This window comes from Aethina tumida, chromosome 3 (assembly GCF_024364675.1).
Source record: "Aethina tumida isolate Nest 87 chromosome 3, icAetTumi1.1, whole genome shotgun sequence".
Classification (NCBI taxonomy): domain Eukaryota; kingdom Metazoa; phylum Arthropoda; class Insecta; order Coleoptera; family Nitidulidae; genus Aethina; species Aethina tumida.
In genome coordinates this window covers 35,246,240-35,271,926 of record NC_065437.1, presented here as the reverse complement: position 1 = coordinate 35,271,926, position 25,687 = coordinate 35,246,240, and the positions used below count along the sequence as shown (strand labels likewise).

Genomic DNA, 25,687 nt, shown 5'->3' with positions numbered 1-25,687 from the left:
GATTTATTTTGAGTATTTCAAGGAGGGTTCATAGATCAAGGAATGGACCGACCAAGTACTGATTGGAAGAATGTAGTGGTTAATATTTTGTTTATTTTTAATTTTAATTCATTTTGTTTTATTAATTGTATTGTATTGTTTATTAAAACTTTGATATCATACGAGGGTGGCCTGAAAAGTTTCCGACCTCAACCCACAGAAGACGGCAATCGTCAATAAAGACTAGTGAACGTAGTTGTGCATCTTTTGACAGTTACTCACCAAAGTTTTGGTTATAGAGTTTCGAGCTGTTATTAAATTTTAGTTTTTGAAAGGCAATACGCCTACGCAAATCAAAAATGAGTTCGACTCTGTGTATGGGGATTCTGCACCATCACTTATCACAGTGAAATTTTGGGCAGCTGAATTTAAATGTGACCGTGAGAGCTTGGGCGACAATAAACGATCGGAACGTCCAAAAACTGCAACTACTGACAATAACATTGATAAAGTTCACCAAATAGAGTTAAATGACCGCCGAATTAAAGTGAGAGAGATAGCAGAGGTAATGAAAATGCCCAAAGAACGTGTCTGTCGCATATCAAATCAAGATTTAGACATAAGAAAGCTGTCCGTGTGTTGGGTGCCGAATTTGCTCACGTGTTCGAATGAAAATTTCCAATGCTCTGTTGACGCAGTTTAGGCGCAATAAGTCCGAGTTTTGGTGCCGATTAATTACTGTAGATGAAATTTGGATACACCATTATACGCCATAAACAAAAATAGTGGACTGCAAAGAAGGAACCGGCTCCAAAAAGCAAAAACTTGATTATCTTCAAAAAGGAAAAACCATTACAGGAATATACTACGCATCATTACTTGACAAGTTGAAAGTACCGTCTCACACCTCGGTGATTGCCATGGCAAAAATCCACGAATTACGGTTTGAACTGCTTGACCATTCGCCAAATCTAGACCAAAACAACTTCTTTTTGTTCCCTCATCTAAAAATTGCGCTCGGAGAACGAAGATTTTTGTCAAATGTGGAGGCCTCACGTTTGTAATCAATTATTTTTCAGAAAAAAACGCCGAGTACTTTTTGGATGGGTTGGAGAGGTGGGAGCATCGCTGTGAGAAGTGTTTGGAGTTACAAAGAGACTATGAAGAAAAATAAATAAAAAAAAAACTTTTCAGGCCACCCTCGTATTTTTTGGATTATTGTGCAGTTGGTATACATATTTTTAAAAAAATTCACTTAAATAATATCTTATATTTTTACAAATAGTCAGATATTAATTTGACTTATTAGTTAATTATATTAAATAAATATTTAAATAAAAAATAAATTTTAAATTCAGTTTAGTGATTTGTGTAAAATCAGTGTTGCCATCTTCATCCATACACAGAAACATATGGTGGCTTTGAAACATAGAACTTTAGGCGACCAATGAAAACTTTTGTCTCCGTCTGACAGATGTCACTGGAATGAAATCCGTTCAGACTCTGTGCTCCAGGTAAAACATGAATAAACCTTTCAGCCAGTGAAGTGCGCAGACTCGTGAATTTAAAACCACCAGCGGGAAGTCCGTTCCCACGAAGGATAGCCGCCCGGTGTACCATCAAATGCTCCGCCAGTATTTGTTACCGGTAACTGATCGAGCAAAGAGGCCCCGCGCACCGTAGTGGCGCGCACAAACGAAAATGTGCTGAACAATAACAATATCGGACCGCGTCGTTTTTCGAAGTGGAGTGGCGCGAAAAATTTCCGAAAAAATTTTTAGTGAAATGGTGTGACGTGAAAAATGCCGTTTGTGCAGCGCATAATCGAGCCCAAATACCTGAGCAGAACCAGTTTATTCGACGAGGATGGTACACCGCTGGTCAACGATAATGAATTGATCGCCGTTACTAACAACACCCTTAGCAATGCACTACGACAACTCGCCTCCCTGGTCTTGGTCGCCAATGACATCTTCACGGAATTGGGTGACCAATTCAAAGACATCAACAAACGATCGGAGGAGATCAAGAAGAAAATTACTGTCCTGGAAGAGAAGGTCGCACGATACGATCCGAAGAAAGTTGCAGTTCGTAAGTGTCGATTTACCTCAAGCGCATTCCCACAGCCCTCATGTAAATCCAATTGTCCGACTTTCTTTTATTGTACGCCGACCTTGAATCGTTTCTTTTGTACCTTCATCAAACAACTCTTTCAAGCCGCAGACATCAAGATCAAAGTGTTCAAAAAATGGAACGACATCAATTTATTATGTTATCCTATCAAATAACGTTTCAATTTCTTAAAAATATTCCTCTTTATCCAACTATTCCAAATGTATACCAGACCGACTATAAATGATCATATAATATTTTATAAATGTTACGGAATCATAATACCTAAACAAATTTCAGATGGAATGAATATCTACCACATTAAATTTATTCTAGATTTCAGGATTAATTAATTGTTTAATTTATATAATTTAAGCCAAATAACGACTAAAATCTTGGTAAACAAATTTAAATACATCTCACTGATTTATAGACATTTTTATAATGATATATAAAAATATTTGTATATGTAAAATATTTGTTAATTTAAGACTTTTACTACAACTATTTTTAACTTTCCAGATAACTTGCGTGTTTATTGAAGTACAAGGCCAAATTGTACACCAACCAGATAATAAAACGTCTTTCATAAATAATACAAAATTAATTTTTTATAATTATAGAAACTTTCAGACCTGATAGTTGTGATTGCTTAACAATAAAATACCTATACCGTTTCCTGTTTGAAAACCTGGTACTACAAGAAGTTCTTTCATTTTTTCTCAGCAAATATTAGTATAATAATACCCAACAAAGAGCAGACTGGAAACTGCAGGCGGTCTAAATTTACCAAACACTCGGATGTCGTATTATTACGGTTTTCAAGCTAATTCGACGCACGTAAAAAAGGAAGTGATACTTTGAAGGTCGCCTAAAGTTAAAAGTGTAGAGAATAAAGAACGCGGTGTTAACTGTAAGACAACAATTGAGGATTGAGAACCAAGGCTGCGAGGCTGTACAGGTAAACTGGTACCTTGGGGTCGGTAACAGCCGACCAAAGATAAACAACGGATTCTATTCGACGAGATTAATGTTTTTTGTTTCGTGGATTGGTTCCGATCAGTATGAATAGGAGGCTTTACCAGAAGTTCCATTAGACCCAATAGGGTACTAAGTAAATCGACAAACACAACAGTAATAAATAGTTCGTATGTGTGCCTCTTAAAAATATTGGAGATGCCTGGGAATGAAGTTGATGGAGCTCTGTGTTATTAATATTTATTCACCTTGTTAAAAGCCTGACAGACGTTTTTCCTAGTTTCGTAATTTTAATTAACATTACTCATAACTGCCTCTACATCCCGTGACCTCAATTAATCTTAACGAGAGAACTTAACTTAAATTGAGAATATGGATGAATGATGAATGTGGTGTATTACTTGCACCTTATCTGTATATCTTCCTCGTAATTGATTTCCATGCTGAACAGTCTTGGTAAATAGAAATGATGATTATCTATTTTGCGCAAATATTTATTTGTGTGTAATCGTTCTGCAATTAATTAATTGCCGTTTCTCTGTATCGGTTGGAAGTGTTTTGATTGCTATTATTGTATTGTACGATTCAATAATTTGATATTACATTATTGTAAGAAATTAAAACGATTTATAAAATTGTAACCTATTGAAATAGATACCATTCAGATAATTATTCGAAGTGGGACAAGGTAAACACAAATGTTTCCTCAATCAAAAACCACTACACAAATTTAATTATTACAGGTACAGTTGCGTGTCCAAAAAAGGTTTTCCGACACCGACTGAACAGTAAATTTTAGATATTTACCTGGCATAACACCCATAAAAGCAAGCAAGACGCCAGTATTACAAATGAATGAACTGTTGCAAATACGTGCGATATTTTTATTGTACATTGTATGGCTGTTGAGGTTCCATTTGTGGACAGCGGCACAAACACAATGCAATTTACTATGCAAAGTCAATTCAAATTCAAACGATCAATTTTGTATTGTCGTACGATGGCACAACTTAAAATAGCTTTACGCATCCCAGATTACCGATGTCGGATGTACAGACGGTTTCCGGTCTATTTAAATGCATTTAAATTAATTGACGGTCAAAAATAACGGGTACGAGTTGATTTTTTGTAATTGTGACATTAAAATAGAATAAGAAGTGCGTTATTTGTAATGGATCATGGAACAAATCGATAAATCGGATGGTAAATATTTACAGTTGGCTTTTTATAAAAGAGCAGTACAATGGGAACTGAATAGGATTAGGGCAAATGGATTCTTACATCTGTTTATCACAAGTGTCAATCACTATTAAAACCATTTGTTTTACCCTCGTTAACCATTTACTTCTACAAAGAACCACTTTGGAGCAATGTCACTTGTTCTTTATTTTACTTTATAGTACTTTCTTCCAAAAGTAAGTCGTATAAATTCCATTCGGTTACATTTTGATGGTTTTACAATATGTCAGATTTTGCATTCGCCTCCGGCTTCGATTTTATAAAACATCGGGTAATTTCTACACCAAACGCATTTCCCAGAGGAAAACGCCCGTGGAGAAACCGAATGCATCAAACTTTTACGACTTTTATTGGAAACCGTTTCGGTGAATATGAATCGTGGGTGGGCTGAGTCCATAACGAATCCACCACAACAATCGATACGTTGCTTGAATTGAAATTTAAGTGTGTTACTGCATTATATTGATTATGAACGTTTCTTTTTGTTTTTCTTTTGTCAGACGAGTTTGTCCTTCCGCACTTAATAGTTATTGTTACGGTCGACACTTCAGGGTTTTAGATGTTGCCGATACAAAAGAAGAATGGTGGAGGAAAAGACTGCGATCCGGAATGGTGGCGGTTGAGTGAGATATTTATTGTTTCTCGATAGTTTATCAACGAGTCGTTGCATCGCTCGAAGGGCTTATACGATAACAATAAACTATGAAGAGATACCTAGAGAACGATACCAACTTTGTTTTGATTGCGTAGAAAGTTACATGGTAAAATATTATCCAACTACTGAAGCTTAGTTAGGTTTATTTCTAATAAATGTCACTGATATATTTCTGTATCTTTATTGGCATAGTTTAATAGTTAATTTGGATTTTACTATCCCTTTCTCGATTGAAAGTTGTTTTCTTATTGACAAGATATAATGTATAAATATAAACCAGAATCTTTTATTTTTATCTATACGCATTAGAATGATTAATATACTAGTAAATACAAATTAAAATTAACAAAAATATTGGTGAGTTTATTATGTTTATGTAATTTAAAGGAATAATAGAATTATCTATTTTCTATGGAATTCTCAAAAAATACAAATATTTCCATAAAAAAAATATTTCTATTCGATAAATGCAAATATTTATTTAAAAATCAAAACCGTAAAAAATAAATGCACGTAAATATTTGGCAAATAAATATAAAATTATTTCCCAAAAATTAAAAAGATTAACAAATTTTAATTTATGTCAAATTGTGCCTGCTTATATTTGATAAAATTATTGGCATATTTTTTTGTATAATGTAAACTGTAATTAAAAGTAAATAATATATTTACTTCAATTCAGTTTAAATATTTATTTTAATACAAATAACATACTAGCATGTTTTATTTTAAAAAACCGTATTAAAAAAGTTGAATACACGGAAAGGAGATAGTAATATCAATATATTATCTTGCCATAAATATACAAATATAAGTATTTTAAATATTTATACATAAATAAATATTTACCGTGTACCCAATTAAGCTAGCTATTTTATGAAATTCCATTTTACACTTTTAAATCTTTTAAAATTATTACATTCAATATTTTTTTAATATCTATTTTCTTGTGTTATTAATTTCCAACAACAAAAAATATTAATAAAAACAAATGAAAAATTTACATATTTAATAGTCATATTCATTATGTTTTCCGTTTGTTCTGTATACAAAAAATTACGCAAGTGCACACGACCGTTACACAGGAAAAAAGGGCATAAGGTAAGCCAGCAACGGTCGTAGAAACCCTCCATTCTACCAACAAAGAGCCGAATGGTCAGATGGACGGACATGTGCATGCCATTTACGTTTTGGATTAACGCACATTAGGGGACACATATTGTAATAGTCGACGGTGAAACACTTGTCCCTTGCCACGGATACGATTATATGCTTTAACATATTAAATACGGAAATTCTGATGACGAATTATTTAAATATTTAATGGTAACGGAGACTTAATTGAAAGATATTTATTTTTTACATTTTAGTCATTCATTTTGGCATGGAAATACAGATGTAGAAATTTAAATTCGTCAGAAGTAGAAAATACAATTTTATTCTTTAATTAAAAGTTCTAAAAGTTTATTATTCTAGAATTGAGGTAATACATTTTTATACCTATTTCAATCAACTTTACAACTTGTCTCATTTCTACCTGTTAAGTAATCCGAAAATCTTCTGTACGTGCATACACAAATAGTAAGATACTACAAGTGAGTTCCAGTTCCTTCACGCCGCTTAAAATACCTGAAGAGCTCGTTCCTTGAAACAACCATTAAAGTCCCCTAATAAGCTTTTACGCCCGTTTCGAGGCGCATTCTTTCCCGGCAACTTGGTCGAGGACTCTGAAATTCACGCCCAGTCTGGTTTCACACAGGCACAGTTGGACCTGCAGCCTTTCAGGTATCCACGAACCTTTTTCATCCGATTCACACTTCCATCGGCCGAATACAATTGGTCTGTTGTCGATGGTTTTATCACACGATTGCCAATTCTTTGAACCCATGAGTTTCTCTTTTGAGTCGGTACGGAAGTAATGGGATTGGGGTACTACCTCAAAATAGATATAAGGACAATGAACTTTTTCTTTTCTGTTACTTCCTAATTCTATACCATTTTAAAGGTGTGTAACCTACGTGGGTAATGCAAAATAGTTTTTACAGATTGTTTTAATTAACTTGCAATCAAAACGTGTGGATACAATAACCAGTTCATGGAATATATTAGCTGATAACATTACCAGAAGCAACTTGTGGAATCTTAAGTAGTTAAAGATAACACTAAGAATAAAGTGTTACTTCCTCTGCTTCAAAGCAATTAACACTAAACTGTAAAAACCAAATTATAATAATTAATTGTGGAATAAGAATAATATAACAGTAACGGTGAAATTTTTAATTTGGAATGGTTTGATGGTTCTGAAACTATGTTTCTCTTTAGCCAAATATTTTCACAAGAACTATTAGCGTATATCCTTGTATTTGAACAGGTTTTTAAACAAATAACAAATAGAACGCAAATGGTCATGCGTGTAGTTTTGGATTACACGCTTTCGCCTTTTCAAAATATAATCAAGAACATGTTACATAAGACCCACATAAAATTCACATCTCCAATTGGGAAATTGTACAAAACATGTTCATGTGCGGATAATCAAATATGGAAAGTTACTTGTAAATGTCACGTTACAGTTTACTATTTCGGTAAGTTACGACGGAAATGTGAAAATACGTGTTGGGTCATATGTTACAAAATTAATACGTATAAAAATAGAACTCTTATAAAAATGTCACTTTGTCATGAATGATCCGGAAAATACTGTGTGAAAGCTGTAAAATCCCAAAATTAAACCGCTACCTTATTTAAAAACCAGTCCAGCATTCCTTCGGCAAATTTGACTGCATATTTATGTCATGTTCTGCAACAATTTATTCATTGCTTCGTTCATTTTTTTGCAGTTTAACATATTTATGAAGAGACGCACTTACTAACTCAATTTTTGTCGATAAAATTGTTGACACACTTTTTTACTCTTTTTTTAATCAAAATTCCATAATGTCTGGCTTGATGCTTATTTACATTTTTGTGTACATTCATTTCGTCTGGACCCCAATTACCTAATTCCTTTATTAATTGTATCAGGTGAACAGCCCTTCACTAGTATAATTTGGTACACCTGTCAACTGTAAATTGACCAGCTGAGTTCCAAATTTCTGATTTTGATCACATTCCACGAATTTAATTGCGGTCATAAATTAAAGGGTTGATGGTTTTACAAAATTTTATTAGTACACTACATAATGGATTTTACGTGTTAATGTGCCAAAACAAAGTAAAATTACACTAGTCGTTTTCCCACAATTAAAGTTTTAATGCAACATCGATTTAACCTTGTATTGGCATGGGGAACTAAAATATTATTTTACTCGTATCTGAAATATTGTAAAACAAACAATCTAAGGTAGGTGTTGGTGGTTTATCTACCAGATCTCTATAACATGATATTCAGGAAGGCCCACGCCTTATTTGTTAGAAATTTAATCAAAAACAAACATGTTCGAACTACAATCTGTAGTTATTCCGGCCGAACATAAATAAAACGTGTATATCCTATAAAACACACATAAACACAAACAAAACGTACATATTTTATGAAAGGCCTGGCCAGTTATCAGCCAGTATTCGTACATTGACGCCCAATCAACGAGACGCGTACAAAAAGTGTATTTGTCAGAAGCTGAAGGGTCGCCAAACTCAGCCGCGATTAAAAAACAATGAAGGAATGATAATATTCCGGGGTACCATATGGTCAGCCTCATCCTCGTATTTGGTCTTAAACCCGTACCAAATATGGTAAGTCGAGGAGCGGTACTTTTAGCGGTATGTTGCAATGGATGCATTTTGTAACAGCAACGAAACAAGTTACGCAAACACCATTCACAGGCAGTTAGAAAGATGAAAAAATTTTAATAGGACTTCCAACGCAAATGATCTGGATTCGCGGAAATTTAATTGGACAACGTCGCCGCTTTGTCGTCGCTAACTATCGTTTTAAACTTGGACCTTTCCGGCAGATTTTGCAATTTAAACTGTACTTTCTCAAATATAAAAAACCGAGATGAAATCATTGACTAAAATAAAACAAACGGACTTAAATTTGGTGCACCTACATGAATTAATCTAATTAATAATCTTGTTATTTCGCATGAGTTGCATTCTCGATGAAAGGAAACTGAAAAGGAAGATTATACATTTTCCTTTCATTACCATTGAATTAATCGTTATTGATATTACCATCGCTTCACGTTTTCAATTACGTGCATCACCAGTTAAAGTAAAGGATAAAATAAAAGGAAGATGCAGGTACGTAATTTCTTCACTGAGAGATCTGTAATGTGATTAATCCAACTAATGCACGACTGCAGTTGTTTTCTTTTAAACATCCACGTAAAAAGTCTCGGCTTTCATTAAAGATAACGAATGATTCAGCGATTAGGTCTTGAGGACCACCCATTAAAAACTGTCGGCGGCAATTTTGATTCCACCGTCAGTTCTTATCATCGACACCTCTCTTATCTTAATAACACATTTATGTTCATTTGCTCTTCTGAAGTTCGGTTTTTATCAAGTCAAATCCTATTTGGTCCGTCACTTCGATCGTCCAGTTTTAATTAAAATGCCATCGCCAATTAACTGGGGGGGTTATTAACTCTGAGGTCACGGTTTTTCGCAAACCTCAAAATCCCATAAAACACCACACCATGAAATTCAATGAAATGTTTTACGACTGCGTCCATTAAACAAACAATGAACCGACATAATGAAAGGCAATGTCGCTGAACCCCATTCGAGAATCCGCGGACGGGAAAAAATTCGTTCGGTGGTAAAAAGGAAGCGCACATTATATAACATGGCATGATTCACACATGTGGTTTTGGTGAATGCGGTCCTGGATTTATGGGTTGTTGGAGCCGGTCGTACCCACCTCAGGCATTCTGCCCACCAGATACTACCATACTACGTGTCTGCTACGTTGCCATGGTTCTGTCTATCTTCAAGTTCACGTCTGAAGGCCGGGTGATGTTGGAATATCTGATTTTCTGGGCAGGTTCTTGTTATTGTCATCGGAACACGTTAGATTATCTAATGTCAATTATGCTAATGGTCAACAATTTACATGGGGAGTAATCATCAGCAACTACTATAACATATTTGGTATTTTGAGTTTATAGAATTTATTGTTCACGTAAGGAAAACATTGTCAAGCAATTGGATGTCAGATTTCCCAGATGGCATTACACTAAAATAATTGTCTATTATACTTACATATATTTTTCAAAATTTTTAGAATGACAAAATATAAAATACATCATCTAGATAAACACCATAAATATCTGTAGTGTTTTGTGTCTCGCCTAGAAGGAATTTCAACCAAGTTGAGGCCCTCTTTTACGACCACAATAATTATTCTCTAATTTAAGACGTTCAAATAAATGAAGTATATTTGCAGTTAACGTGTCTATTTATAACACTCTTCGGTACAGTAAGCTAAGAATATAACTCACAGTTCAAACCAGAAGACGTAGGTATACCAGCTATGTAAATTATGAGTCTCCCTTGAAAATAGTAGCTTTTAAAAGGTGCACTATATGATATTTTCTTGGGTGGATCTTCTCGAAAAACAGAAATCCTTTCAAATACATAAATGCATAACAAGTAATGAAAAAATACAGATGCAGCCTCATTTCCAGACATTCATTAACCAATAAAAACAATATTATAGTTGCATCATAACCTTAATTAAAATCGCTTTAGTGTTCATATTTTTGTAATTTACGAGATATTGCTAGTAATTGAAATCCCACAAAACATGCATCTTTACTTATTACGAGTAATACGGCTTTGCATAAAGAAACATCGAGCTTAAAGCAGTAAACCGGCAACATTTATGGTTCTTCGTTTCTTAAATGAAACCCGATGTAAATTCCTAATGAACAGTCTCATGCTTTCAATGATGCCGCCTCCGTTTATGAAAGCATTAAATTATTTCTGTTCCCATTTTATTCCACATTATTGACAATTTTTACGAGCCGTAATATTTCGAAGCACCCCGTAAATTTCCAGTGTGTGCAACCAGTAAATTATGAATACGGTAAAACCAGATTAGAAATTGAAATGCTCACACACACCTACGCCCACGATGTCTTGAAATATTGGACAAACCTACACTACCACTGCCAACATGCGTATTCTTTCAAAATCAAGTTCAACGAACACTGAAATTAGAAGTTCAAGGACATTGTTACAGAAACTACTGAACATTTCCTGAATTTTAGAAAAGTGTCGTAAATGGTACAGGAGACCAGAAAGTACGTGCCTAGTCGGAGATTGCCAGAGAAAGTGACGAAATAAATCGATGTTCCGTTATATTTAGAATTATTGGAAATATTTTATTTGAATATTACATGAATTGGGATTCCTTGGAAATTTTCCTTTATTACGGAGAAAATTTTCTTTATGCAAACATTGACATTATGTTGTATACCCCATCGACCAATATACTAGATTAAACTACAGAACTAACATTTTAACATTTTATAAATTTATAAAGATATTTGTGAGTAAATACTAGATAGGGTGAAAAGTAATCACCTTGGGAATGAAACAAGTGTTTTTTATTTATTTATTTATTTATTTTTTTTTTTTTCATTTTATTCAATGTAATCCCCTTTCAGATCGATACACTTATTCCAGTGATTTTCCAACTGTCTGATCCCGTCTGAAAAGTAATTTTCCGGGAAGTCTACAAAATACTCTTCCGCGAGCTGAATTTTTTATTGATGAGCCGTCTTTTGAGGTTTGCGAAGAGAAAATAGTCCGATGGAGCTAAGTCTGGCAAATAAAATGGATGAGGAAGCAATTGGAGCCTTTAATTGATGCTCTTGTTTGGCGGCGCATTCTCTTGCAAAAACAAATTGTTTTTTCGCTTCATGTGAGGCCGTTTCGCAGCGATTTCGGCCTTCAATCGTTCCAATAATGCGCAGTAATACTCCCTGTTGATGGTTTTTCCTTTTTCGAGCTAGTCCACGAAGAGTATCCATGATTATCTCATCGGAGGAGCCGCCGCTACGGACTTTATCGGCAGTGGAGTTTCGGCCATCATGAAACTCTCGAAACCAATATTTCACAGTGTAATCTCAAGGAGCGTTAACTCCATAATGTTTATTCAACTTTTCTTTTGCTTCCTTCGCCGTTTTGCTTTCTGCCAAAAAATAATGTTTTATGAAAGAACGAAAATCATGATGACAAACACGTAACCAAAAATCGGCTATCAAAACAAAATTAAGGTCTGGGGCCTAAATATGAATGGACTATAAAGCATCATAACCTTTTTGGCGATAGAAGCGCATTTTGGTGGTCATGGTGGCTTATTTTTCACCCCACCTAGTATTTCATATAAACTTTCTAAGAGTTAATACCAATGGAGGCATTTTAAAACAATTATCTTGTAAAACGAGAGTGTAATTGCTGGAAAATTATATTTGACTGTTTATGTTCTAAATTTTATTATCATTTTAAAAATTCTCCATTAATATTTAATTTTATTAATTAATGTGTTATAACGATTTCGATAACTTAATAGAATAAATAGTTCTTTCGAAACATATCCTAAATAAGCAGATATCAATTGACCTGTTCTGAAAACATTAGGAAATACTCCTCCATTTGTAAATCAGAGTTATGTCAGATCGTGACCCAAATTTATTGGCATCATAAAGATAAACAACAGAAGGAATAGTGTACTCATCTACATAAATAAATAAACAAATAAACGTGTTGAGAAAAAATCTGGGAGATCATCAACCTTTAGCAATATTCATTGATCAACGGTTTAATTTACAAGATTACTTACTCACTGTCGTAGTAAGAAGAATTTCATTTATTTAACTGCAATAATTTATGTGCATAAGTTGTTCCATCATTTTTAATCGAAAGGAATGTTGGTACGTGCTCATGAAGAACAATGTAACAAAATCTTTCTGCCACCCCGCCTGAGTACTTGCTTATTTTGAATATCACTTACTGGTAAACTGACTTGCATATTTCCAAGAATCGATTGCATTTCAAAGAGATGTGCAACTCGCACAATCCGCACGATATGAATAACAACTAACAAGCACAATGACCAATTATTTATAAAATACGAGATCACGAATTGAAGGAAACTACAGGCTGTTATAAAATACCTCCATGCATCGGTATCATTTTACGACGGGGCGAAAAAAATAATATGTTCCTGGGAAAAGTAAAAATCACTTACAGCATCCAGGCAATGATTGTTAATTCGTCTTGTGGAACGTACTCAAAGACAGAACGAGTTCCACAAAGAAGTGCATTGTCAGTTTTTAATGGTATGTTTTAGTGGTTGCTGCCATATTAGGAGGTTCACGTATAGTTTCTTGTAACCACACTAACACAACCTGAGATGCTGACATCTATGATAGAGGTCGAAGACCCCACAATGGGCTCTCTGAATTATTCATATCTGCATATCGGAAAATTGCTACCAGCTTATTACGAACAGTAGTAAATTTTGAATGCACTTTTATGCATTCCTTTACGGCTTGCGAACTGCTCGAAAAAAGTGGTTCCGCATAATGACCACGATGGATCAACGATAACTGTATCATCATGATCATCATTGGCCTGTTGTTTCTTGCATTTTTACCTATGATGTTTCTGAGCGGCGTCTCCGTATTCTCATACCAGTTTTTTAAAGGTTCACCAACGAGTATTTATTAATAAAACAGCAACCGTTCCAAAAGTAAAAATGACATAATTGATAAAAGGTGACCAATAAAAATATATTAATCATTGCCATATGACACCCTTATCAGTGAATTAAAACTGACCATGCAGTGGTGTCTTTTAAGTTAATAATAATCACATGTTGTGTGAGTCATGGCGCCGTAATTCACAAATCATTTATCAATCATCTGCCCACAATAGATTTTTAATACACAGAAATCCACCGTGACATACACACATATTAACGTACGTGGAAATCAATTGGCGCTTTAGTGAAATAAACGTTTCGTTCCATTCATTAGTCCTCATTCATGTTGGGGCCGTAGGAAGAAAGCCGTTGTGCCGCGGCGCACACCCAAATAATTTTTAAAACCCGGCAGCTGTTCACGATAATTCTAAATAAAGCATGGCGAATACTGCGCTCACCCCTCGTGCGGTTCATCAACTGATTTGTTCGTGGAAAAATCCTTGTTTTTGCCGCCCTTGCATTCAAAACAGGATTATACGAAGTATCCGATAATTATCCTTGTAGTGCGTTACACAAACTCTACCACAGTTTTAGTCTCGTACAATAAGGGGTGGCCCAAGGTTGGAATTGTATATCTACCTACCTATACTATGGTAGAGTATGAATTCACTGAACAAATCTAATGTAATGTTTGAACCGGAGCAAACATATGAGTAATAATAACGTGCCAAAACATGACAATTAGTCTGCTTTTATTGGGCTACATATTGTTCTGTGAGAACGTGCGTAACCGAAGAACTAGTGTGACAGACATCCGTTTTAATTAAAATTGGGGCTTCATGGGAATATAAGAATGATCCAGCAGCAACTTAAGAAACCATTAAAGGCGTAAAGAGGAAGCCTCTCGGAACTATCTTGCACATATCGTGTGATAAACTATGTAATCGGTTTCAGGTTTCTGGTATAATAAAACACACATGAAGTCTATCGAATGTCATGGCTATGATAGTTTAATGCAATTATGAATATGTAGTAACGGATTTTCGTTATTGAAAAAGTCAGGGGAGTCAGCTTTCAGTTTGGTGCTTTTGCCTAGTCATTTCCATGTAATTTATACTAATTAGAGATGAAAGCAGTTAAACCAACAGATTTCTCTTTATACCACAAGCTCAATGTAAATACTGTTGACATATTGAAAAACTATGGAAATTTATTTCTTCGTTGTTACTTTCCATTCAGTGTTTCTTTTTGTTTATCCAATTTTTATCACTAAACTGAATTTTATAAAAAAGATTTTGGCAACCAGTGTTTTTAACTGAGTCATTCTTACAAAAAATAAACCATAACGAAACAACCTCAACTTTTGTGGAAAACTCATGCAAAAAATAGAAAATAAATATGAAATATGAAATACGAAATATGAAATATGAAATATGAAATACGAAATATGAAATATGAAATATGAAATATGAAATATGAAATATTAAATATGAAATATGAATTATGAAATAAATTTAAAATAGAAATACGAAATAAGAAGTATATGGAATATATGGAATTTATGAAACATATGAAATATATGGAATATATGGAATATATAGAATATATGAAATATATGGAATATATGAAATAATATGAAATATGAAAAATAAAATATAAAATATTTTTCATTTGAAGCGTTTAGTGCACCACTATAATTAAAGCCACGCCATAAACATTTCCTCCGATAAACAAATTGCACGTAATTTGAGATACTCATTCCATATCAACAACGTCAAAAAAACTAAAAAATTCGTCGTAGCCGATATAAAAGCGTTACCCGTAAAGTACAAACATGTTCTGCGATGATAATGGCTGCAAAAGTGCAACTATTTGCGTTCAAAACAAAATATGACCATTAACTGTGTAAACTGAGATAAATATCGATGTTTTGAAATACCTAGAAAGAAATGCCCACTTGAAACCATATACTTCTTGGATGCAGGCATGCAACGGCCCATTCCGCTGGACGCATGGGTTCAAGGACGTCACCTGTTTGAAAAGAACACACACTTTGTTCCAGTGGAAATTATTTTTGGATTCGTAATTTATACAAATACGTCGCTGCTTATTTTTATCCGGATTGTAATCCAATTTAATATATACATAAGGATGTTTGAGAGAGTTTGAACGGGATTGATGTGGTTCTCTTAGATGGTTACTGAATCTTTTTTAGAATCGAACTTTGAATTGAAATTTTATTTGTTTGTCATTATAAAATTGATCGTCTGAGCATTAAGTGACTTTTTAGGTAAAACAGTTATGAGTCATAAGCGGTAATTTACTCATCCGGTTGCAAGTAACATTTAAATTGCTGAACTAAATGCATTCATAGAAACTCTGTCAACTGGTAAACGATGACAGCATGTGTTTCCTATGTCTTTAATCCCTGCATGGATTATTTCTACAGTTCCATACCGAACGCAGGTGATTCATCATTTCCTTTCGATCTTAATCACCCCAGCCATCCAACAGGAAGCCACGCAGTCATTGATTATATCAACACCCCATCGCATTTACGTCAAGACGTTATATTCTTTTTTCGTTAGTAAGAAACATGTGTTTTCTATTTATTACGAATGTAAGTCAAGGCTTTTTAAACTGGTTAATAATTCAACACTAAAGGCACTGTGTGTACGAAGAATTTTTAAAAACTAAGTACCGCGACAATATCTCACATTGTAACTTATTATGTCGGTAGTGTGCCCCCACATGAATAGACTACCAATCGCTTTTTTATTATTTTAATTGACTCAAGAACACTCGAATTAAATTAATCTTCGTTGTGCAATGTCAAGTTCATCATCTGAAACCGAAACCCCAAATCATTCCTATCTCCTGCCCTTTTCAAATTAAGCAGATGTGCTTTTCAAGCATTTAAAAAAGTAACCCTCATGTGTCCAATTGTTGTTTCGGATGGCTCGTTGAAAATCTGGCGAGCCTGATAGAAAACAGATCCTGTTTTATATTTATAAAACGAGTGCATTGATACTGTCACAGGGTGGTTCAGGTAAATACATGTGTTCATTGCCCGTATGTTAAGCGGGAAAGTACTCTGGGGTGGGATTAATGTATTTATATGCATTTGAGTTTCTGAGAACAAATCAATTATATAAGAGTTTTTTGATTGTTAATGTAAATATATGAATTAACTGGATGATGATTTTTATAATAATGTTTTAACAGGTTAAAATATTTGTGTACGTTAATATTATCAAAATAATTTAAAATTTGTTAAAAAATGATTTAGAATGATTAAAGATTAATATTATTATAATAAAACAACCACACTTCATTTAACACAATATTAACTTTATAATTGCACATCTTAGTGGTGAAGGATGAAGTAATACTTGAGTCTTATATTATTTTTACAGCTGAAAGTGATATTAGCACGTTCGCCTTGCTGAAGGACCACTACAAAGCCACTCACACGATAGATTCCAACCTATTCTCAGTGGAAACTCGACCAACGGCACTGAAAACTCTCTATGAATCAGCTACAAAGACGCCGGTGCACGTCATGCGACAGTTAGACAGATGGCGTCGCGACGGTCACCGTTCATCTAGGTTTTTCCTTTGTACACCCGTTTTGGGTGCTAAAAGAAGGAAGATTAAAAACGTGGATATTGACATAGAAACTCATATGGTAAGATATATAAAAATGATAAAACTATGATGACAATCATTGTTTGTATTATTTAGCCATCCGCTGTGGAAGAATTAAGACGTTGGACATCCAATGAAGCTCTTGGTGACATAACAGTAACACCAGACGGTATTAGTAGAATCACTTCCAATTGTACCGCAATCGAAGGTGAAGAAGTTGATGCCAATTTATCAGATTCAGAAGGCATCGACCATAAGCTTCCATCACCTGAAGAACAACTTAAAGTTGTGGCTTTGAAGTATGAAATTTCCTTGTGATTAAATTATTTTTAAAAATAAATATTTTTGTAGGTTCCCTGCAGAGGTAGTCGCTGTGGACATCTCAGGAAAGAGTTTCGATAGGATGTCGGTATCCAGGAGATCCTTTCTACACGGTGATATTATTTCCAGTAATGATGTAGATCATAGTACTATCAAAAGACGAACGAAGAGCAGGAGACCACGAAACAGACGACGAAATACCTTAGCTGGTACAGATCACAAGGAAATTGAGAATGCTTTAACTGCTGGGTATGTATACCGTACACAGACACATAAGTGTGATTTGAAGAGTGCATTAAAATCGAAAGCAATTAACCTATTTAAGTTTATGATGGTAAATTTTATAGCTTTCCTCGAAATATTTGTTGGTGGCAGAAGATTACTTTTGCTAATATTAGAAATCAATTAATTGCACAGGAAGCTGTAAGGTTTCTATCAATATTTTTGTTAAGTCAAATTTATATTAAATCTATAAATTTAACTTATGTTTACTAACAACTCACTTATGTACTGGATTAAATATTACCAGAGTGTTCATGAACTAAAACACAGCACATTATGCACTTCAAAACTCTAAAAAATTCAATGAGGTTTTTCTACAGTTCGTTTGGCTCTTGTCACATAATTACACGTAAAATTAATTAGTCAGATACGACTTGTACAAATATTCAAACATATGTAAATTCCGTCCTTCAGAGCATGTTGAAGTGTGATAACTTTAAGTCTACTAATTTTTTGCATGCGGCGTATATGTTCAACAAAAATATTACTTTTAAAAATTATACAATTGTTTTGGCTTTATATAAAAAATTGAAATAATCAACTTTACAAATTAATGGCAGAATTGGTTTGGACATTTTTTTTTTTGATTGGCTTATATAACAAACTAAGTACAGTTCCAAAATTTACGTCTGCAAAATTCAAAAAGTAAGTATCTATTTAAATGAAAAAAACAAATACTGGTTATTCAAAAAATTAAATTGCCTACATAATTTTAAGTCATTTTATAAATTTGAATGTACTAACATCTTAAATGTATATATATAAACTCTGTAATATAAATATAGTTAGATAGGCTTATAATATTAAATTTGTTTTACTTTAAAATAATTTAAACGTTTATTTTATTTTTATTCTACGCTTCCATTACATATACAACATACATTATTACATATCTTTACATATGTATGTAACTTCTTTCTTTAAATACAAAACTTAACTTTGTCATCATGTCGGATTCATTAATTGTTGTTTGAAATTACCGTCCCATAAATGAAGTGTATAAACGCTCACTACTCGGTAATAATTTTTTCCAGTGTCAAAGTGTACTGTCAGAATATGATATACAGTATCTATAATCCGATTTTAATACTTTATTAGGGATGAACCGGCCGAACAAAATGAAAAGACTGAAGAAACACCAAGTGTCTGCAGAAGTAGAAGCAGTGATATTTTGCGTTCTTCCAAGAAGGACTCACCAGAAAAGAAATCCCACTTCAACACGTTGAAGCAATGGGGCAAAAGCCGTTACGATCGATTCATGAACAAATCCGGTGAATCGAAAAGGGATTCTAAAGATGATTCCCCGACAGATACAAACATGTACGAAATGGTCTCGTCTAAACGAACAAGAGACGTGGATAAAAAACGGACGCATGATAGAAACCCTTCGATATCTTCCTCTGAGAAATCTAGCTTTACCATTCCTCTTGCCATGACTACTTCAAACATTGCCACTGTGAAGTTAAGGGAATCGGCATCTCAAAGACGAAGGCGAAGAAACGGCGACAACAAAGATGAACCACATTCTTCAAGTGGTAACTGGAGTGCTAGTTCTGAGAGCGGTAGAGCTTCGATTGGATCTGAAATCACTACCACACCCCAACCGAAGTCTACTTCGGTTACTACTTCCGACAATTCCTTAAACTTGCCAAGTTCTGTAAGCAGCAGGAGAAAATTCAATGTAGTTCATAGCTCAACCTCCGAAAGTGTAACTAGTGAGGGTACACTAACACCTGATATAATACACGATCTTCATGAAGATGGAGAAACCAGCTCAGTCTACTCTTGTGACACTGAAGGGTATTACACATCCTTCCACATGGATAGTGGTCTTAAAACGCTTAAAGAAGAAGAATTACCATGTACTCCTCTTCATTTTACATCAGCTTTTTGCAATTCCGGTTCGAACAACACAGTATTATCAGCCGAAAACGAATACGAACTGTTCGGAAAAGGTTCAACGTCGACTACTACCAGCTCCGCAGGTACAGTGTGCACAACATTACTTGCCGCTGACAGCAGCAAATCTTTAATAATCGGTCCTACAGTTCCTGAGAGAAAGAGTTCTCTATCTAACAAAAATTCTTCGCCAGATAACACTATAGAAAAAGATTTTAGCAGTAAAACTGGTACAATTAAACGAAGTCCAGCAACTAGCACTAAACCCATTGTTGTCGCTTTAATACACAAAAAGACTGAAGGAGACATTTCACCTGACAGTGGGCACAATACATCTAGTTCACCAATTGAATCTATTAACAGTCCTACTGGAATAAGAAGTAGCTCAGAGTGTGAATATTCTGAATCGTCAGACCAAGAAGGTTCGGAACGAATCAGAGTTAAAACAACGATTAATTCTAGTAGAATTCCGTCCATGTGTGTTATAACACCACCCCACAGTGATGACGAATGTGCCTCACAAACATCAGATAAAAGAATAATAGAATTAAATAATGTAAATCAGATCGCCTTAGGTTCAAAAAATGCTGACCGTGATAAGTTAGACTTAGATTTAAAACAAAGGGTGGAAGACTGCTTAACTAGCACCAGAATAATTAGTAACAACAACCAATTGTCATTGGTTAACGTTAACCTTCAAACGGGATACGCCACTGTGGAGAATATGGACCAGGCAAGTCCCGAGCCAAATAATAACCACAAAAACGTTGATGACAAAATAATTTCCACAAGCAACAAGTCTATAAGGTCTTCATCTCCGAGTGGTGGTACACTAATAGTCAAGGAAACTGAGCCTGTAAAAACAAGTTTAAGCCAACCTATTATCAAATCTTCTCTTTTGCCATTAAATTCAATGTTGGGTAAAATCAAGTCGAATGTAATGAATTATGCTAGAAGGGATAGTAAAAGTCCTAACAAGACCTATGAATGTCATGATGATTTTGGTGAATATGTCACCATAACAGATATTAAGAACAACAACAATGGACTTAATAAGTCCAATGATATATATTCCAAACCTGTGAAGGCTATTCCAACCCCTCTTCCAGAAGACAAGAAGGAAGTTCAGTATGTCTCTTTGAACGAGTTACCTGCAAATGAGTCCAAACTTGCCGCAATGGATTCCCTAGAACGCAAAAAAAGACAAGGTGCCAGAGTAACGTTAGATGCAGAGGGTAAAGTGGTTTATAGTTCGGACAGTTTAAGTCGAAGGAAGACTGCTCACTCGACCTTCGAACCAGGACCGTTCGTTAAAACTGTAACTTCACCACAAAGCCCCGGTCCCGCCCGCAGAAATCAAACTTCAGTTCGTCCGATACAACAGACACAGAAGCAACGCATCACTTCCAACGTGCCCGTAACTGAATTTAACCGTCCACTTTCTCCCCAGCCTGGCAAATTTGTAATCAAAGCGGTACATGGAGCCACATCTCCAACATCAGAGATTGTCAGAATGCCCCCTGCGACAATAGTGGCACCCACCACGCGTCCCATGTCCCCAAAATCCAATTCTAGAGGTGCTTATGTTTATATCCAGGATTCCGGTCAGACGCGGACGCCTGCTCAAGACAAAGGTAAGACCCAAGAACCCCCGCACAAGGTAGACGATAGTAAGAGCACACGGTGTCTGAAGCGCACGCAGAGTTACAGAATCGCAAACACCGAATGCGAGAACGAAAAACCAGAGCCCGTCCAAACTAGTATTAAGTTAAACAAGACTATTTTAAATAATTCGCTTGAAAAAGATTTTCCGAATGATTTGTTAATAGAGACCATAGATTATCCTCCTAGTGTTTCCCCCAAGATGTGCAAGCGTCAGTGTTATATTTACAGTCAGGAGCATGCTCAGAAAATGCTATTGGCATCACCTGCTCGCATTAAAAGTCCCTTAGAACATAAGGCTAGAGTTCTTTCTGCGTCGGTTGCTGACACTGAGATTTGGTAGACTTAGATGTTTGTTGCTTGTGATTGTTCGTATTTATACAAGTAAAATGTAGCATTCGCGACTCTATAGTTTTCAAAATATATCACACTCAAATTTAAACAGCATGATCGTCGATAGTTTTAAGACAAGTAGTTGAAGTTGAATTTAATATGGAATTTTTCGAAACCCATAAAACGAAGATTACCTAATTAATATATAATTTTCATGATTAAGTATGAAATTTTATGTGACACATTCCTTAGTTTCCTCAGTTCATTAATATCGAGTAGAGTCAGAACAGCTCTGAAATTCTTAGAAAACCTTTTAACTGGAGCACCAATCCAAGTCATCATCAGTCATTGTTGTCATTGCCTCCCCCGCGGATGCAACCCCCGCATAACCGACCGAATTCAGTCAATGCTACGATACCGTGCGATTTACGAGTGAACTTACAGGCGCACTACGGCATCTACGTCACGCGTAAACATTTCCCATTTTCCCCCCAGAGTCCGCGACACAGCATCAGTATCAGCTTGCATCCGCGACCGACGCGGAAAATTTTCGGCGGTGCGCCACGTGTCCGCATTTCCACCCGCTAGTCGGAAAATCGATGGAACGTTCACCCTAAGAGGGGCATCGTAAGATGATTTTCGGCAGTGGTCGAAGCATTCGCGCGCCAAACGCTTTGGTGGTTGGCCATGCTCAAGAAATAATATAGCGGCACACGATCATTGGGTAAGTCAGCACTTACAACACTGAGATTTATCATTAAAATCATGCGTTTACGATATTGTCAGGAATAAAATATTTGGATTACTCAATTATAACAATAACATTTCAATATATTTCATCAATCAATTTATTTAATTGTTTTTGAATGACATTAAAAAATTATTTTTATGGGGAAATTTCTGTGACTTCATAGATTGTGATAATTTATTAATCGTTTTTTAACTGTGTGTGTGAAATATATTATTTTTAATTGCATATAACTTGTAACTCACTTCACCTTTAATCTCAAGATAAAGTAATACCAAATTTATTTTTATACTGATAATATTGTATATATAAGTATTCGCAGTGAGCTAACTTCCTAGTCTATACTATGTATAGATAGCAGAAGTAAACAAAAGTACCGATGTTGCTTTCAAACAAAAACTTAAATTCTTGCTGCAACATTTTGTTTTCAGGGTAAGAATTACTAAGTTCTAAAATAAGATAAAACATGTTTAACTCAGTGCATGATATCGATACGACTTTACCCAAAAAAGTTCCGCTATATTATAATAATCTATTTTCTTAACGAGGCATTAATAAACATCTATAATTATTTATATTTTTTATTTGTATTAGATCTCACTTTTGCAATATGGTGTTTTTTAATGCAGCATAATAAATTTCATGGGTGTGTGAAATTCTAAAACATGTGTGATAAAACTTTGCATGAAATTTGGTATGCTTCTGTGTGTTCATGTATGTAAATAATTTCATGTACATTTTGACTGTATAGTAAATAACGCATGCGAATTTTTGTAAATAATGCACTGTTTTATTTGTGATTTTATTGTACACTGTATATGTAATAAATATTTTTAACGTTTCTCCCTCTTTGTGCTAATTTTTGCTAATACCACACACACATTAACATCACTAAGTTCATTAAAATACTTCCCACATCTTTTTCACATGTCTGCTTTTCGAAGGCACAATCGATCTTGGACAATTCACTAATAATAATACGCTTACAAACACAAATATCCAAGATATAATAACTAAGGTAAGTACAGCACAATTTAAAGCAAAAACAAACATTTTATTTATGATGGTTGAACTAAATCATACAATATTTAATTACTGAATATTGAATATATATGATGTTTGTATGTAGATATGTAATATAGAGTTTCCAACCGCTCTTAAAATACTTTGTAACCACGGCAGCAAATACCAGAACATAAATAGCTCTTCAATATGTAGGAATAACAAGAGTAAAACGCTTTACTATTCAAATGATAATGTTCCATTTTGTGTCACTAAACCAATAATGTGTATTATTCTATTACATATAAACGAATACATAATGGTAAGTATTGTAATAAAACACTTTTCTGCATAATTTAAGTTGGAGTGAGAATTAGACTGAATTGTTTTTTGCATGGTTGTTGATACACAATAAATTTTTGTCCTTGCACTTGCACAAATCCGTCTTTAGTAATTTTTCGAGGACACTTCACACGTCGTTATAAAAATCTCCAATTATCCTGACACTTTCTCATTCAGGGACGTGAAGTACATATCCACTTTTTAAGTTGTCCTACAGTTCTTTACATTTTTAATGATACAGAAACAAAACAAGCATTTTTGAAAACAAAATTTTCTTTGAAGATCAACCAATTTAATTTTTTTCAGGCCGTGTATCCTCACCACCTTCCGTTCAACGGAAGCAATTCAGTCCAGGAACGGAGTCACAGGATATAAATGAAATGTACGCCGAAAGAATAAGAGAGGAGGACCTGAACAGAAGGCATATGATAAATTCCAGTTACTATTCGCCGTTATACCACACGATACTCCCGCAAGAAGTACAATACAGACGAGCGGATCTCAGTCCGGAGAGATCGATAACTCCTGACATAACGAGAGGATTAGATAGGCCTGATGGAAGGAATATGTTCCTTTCAAAGAATGTTCAGCAGCCTTTGCCATATTCCACGTTTACTAGTCACGATCCTGTGCAAATGAATAGAAGGATGGGAATTCCAGTGGAAATTCCTCAAGTTAATTATCAAAAACACCATAATTATTATTGTGAACAACCTGGTGTACCTGAAATTAATCCACACAGGGTGCTAGAATTTAGAAGTGATCAATTGAAAATTTCACCTATAGATCCTAGAAATTCTGGCGAATTTAAAACGTCCACACCAAGCGGTAAAAGCAGTCAAGGGTTAAAGGCGGCAGTAAATTTAGAGAATCAGATGTTCTCGCCTAAGAAAAGTACTATGTCAAACGATGAATTGTATGCCATTATTCATAAAAGTAAAAAGAAATTAAACATTGATGACGATCAATCAGAAGATCTAAAAATTAAAAACCCCGAGTCTGATAAACTCGAACCTATTGTATTAAATAAGCAATCTCAAAAAGATTCAATAAAAACAAGTAACACCTGCGAAGACAGAAAGGGTAACCAGCAAACATCTCGTTTAGATTTTAAACGGTTATTACTACAAAAGAGCAATGTTTTGTTGGGTAATTCTAAGAAGATATCGGCAGTGGAACAATTAAAAATTTCAAAAGAATTAATTAAAACTCCTCCCAAATCAAACAACCCCGAAATGAATATTTTAGATTTAAGTGGATCGCCTAGGACTTATGTTAATCGGAAGTTTAACTCGCCTAAATCACCAAGACACATGCCAGAAAAACCAAAACCACAGTTAAAAGTAATGTCACCTAGGTCTCAATGGCGGTTCGCAAATCCTAGAAGTGATGTGCTCTCTTCTACAATACTGGAAGATTGTAGGGAAGATGAGAACTCAAATAATTCTAGTGAGTCGCTTAAAAATGAAGAAACTAAAACATATCCAATTGTTCAAAAAAGTGAAGCCGATAAAGAAAACAGTCAAGTAGATAAAAAACGGTACGCGTCCGTCACTGATAGGTTAAGAGCTCAAAGAGCGAAATTCTTCGATGTTGACAACAAGAGTAATAGTAAAACTGTCAATGATCCAAGTAATTATAGTGTAAATGAAGACAAAAGTACAATTCCTCCCACATTAGAAACGTCTTTTTAATTAGGGTTTGTATTATATCTAGTCTGTGAGCCATTAGTTTTTTATTTAAACTATTGTATATAAATTGAGCTTTTTGTTGAGAATTTTTAAAATGTCTTAAGTTATTCTATTAATATATTGGATTTGCAAATAAA

At 34.6% G+C, this 25,687-nt stretch overlaps 1 protein-coding gene across 1 annotated transcript; it reads left to right on the top strand.

Annotated features, from left to right (window-relative positions):
- The first annotated feature begins 1,521 nt into the window (after window positions 1-1,521).
- Window positions 1,522-25,687, top strand: LOC109605500 (uncharacterized). Its single transcript, XM_049964215.1, has 6 exons — window positions 1,522-2,070; window positions 17,039-17,310; window positions 17,367-17,569; window positions 17,622-17,840; window positions 18,972-21,406; window positions 24,166-25,687. Exons 1-6 carry the CDS (start codon window positions 1,782-1,784, stop codon window positions 25,551-25,553), a joined length of 4,806 nt encoding a protein of 1,601 aa, XP_049820172.1. The 5' UTR covers window positions 1,522-1,781; the 3' UTR covers window positions 25,554-25,687.

Coding starts and splice junctions, on each gene's coding strand:
- LOC109605500 (XM_049964215.1), top strand. CDS start 1,782: ATGCCGTTTGTGCAGCGCATAATCGAGCCCAAATACCTGAGCAGAACC. Junction 17,311..17,366: donor TTGACATAGAAACTCATATG/GTAAGATATATA, acceptor TGTATTATTTAG/CCATCCGCTGTGGAAGAATT. Junction 21,407..24,165: donor GACGCCTGCTCAAGACAAAG/GTAAGACCCAAG, acceptor AATTTTTTTCAG/GCCGTGTATCCTCACCACCT.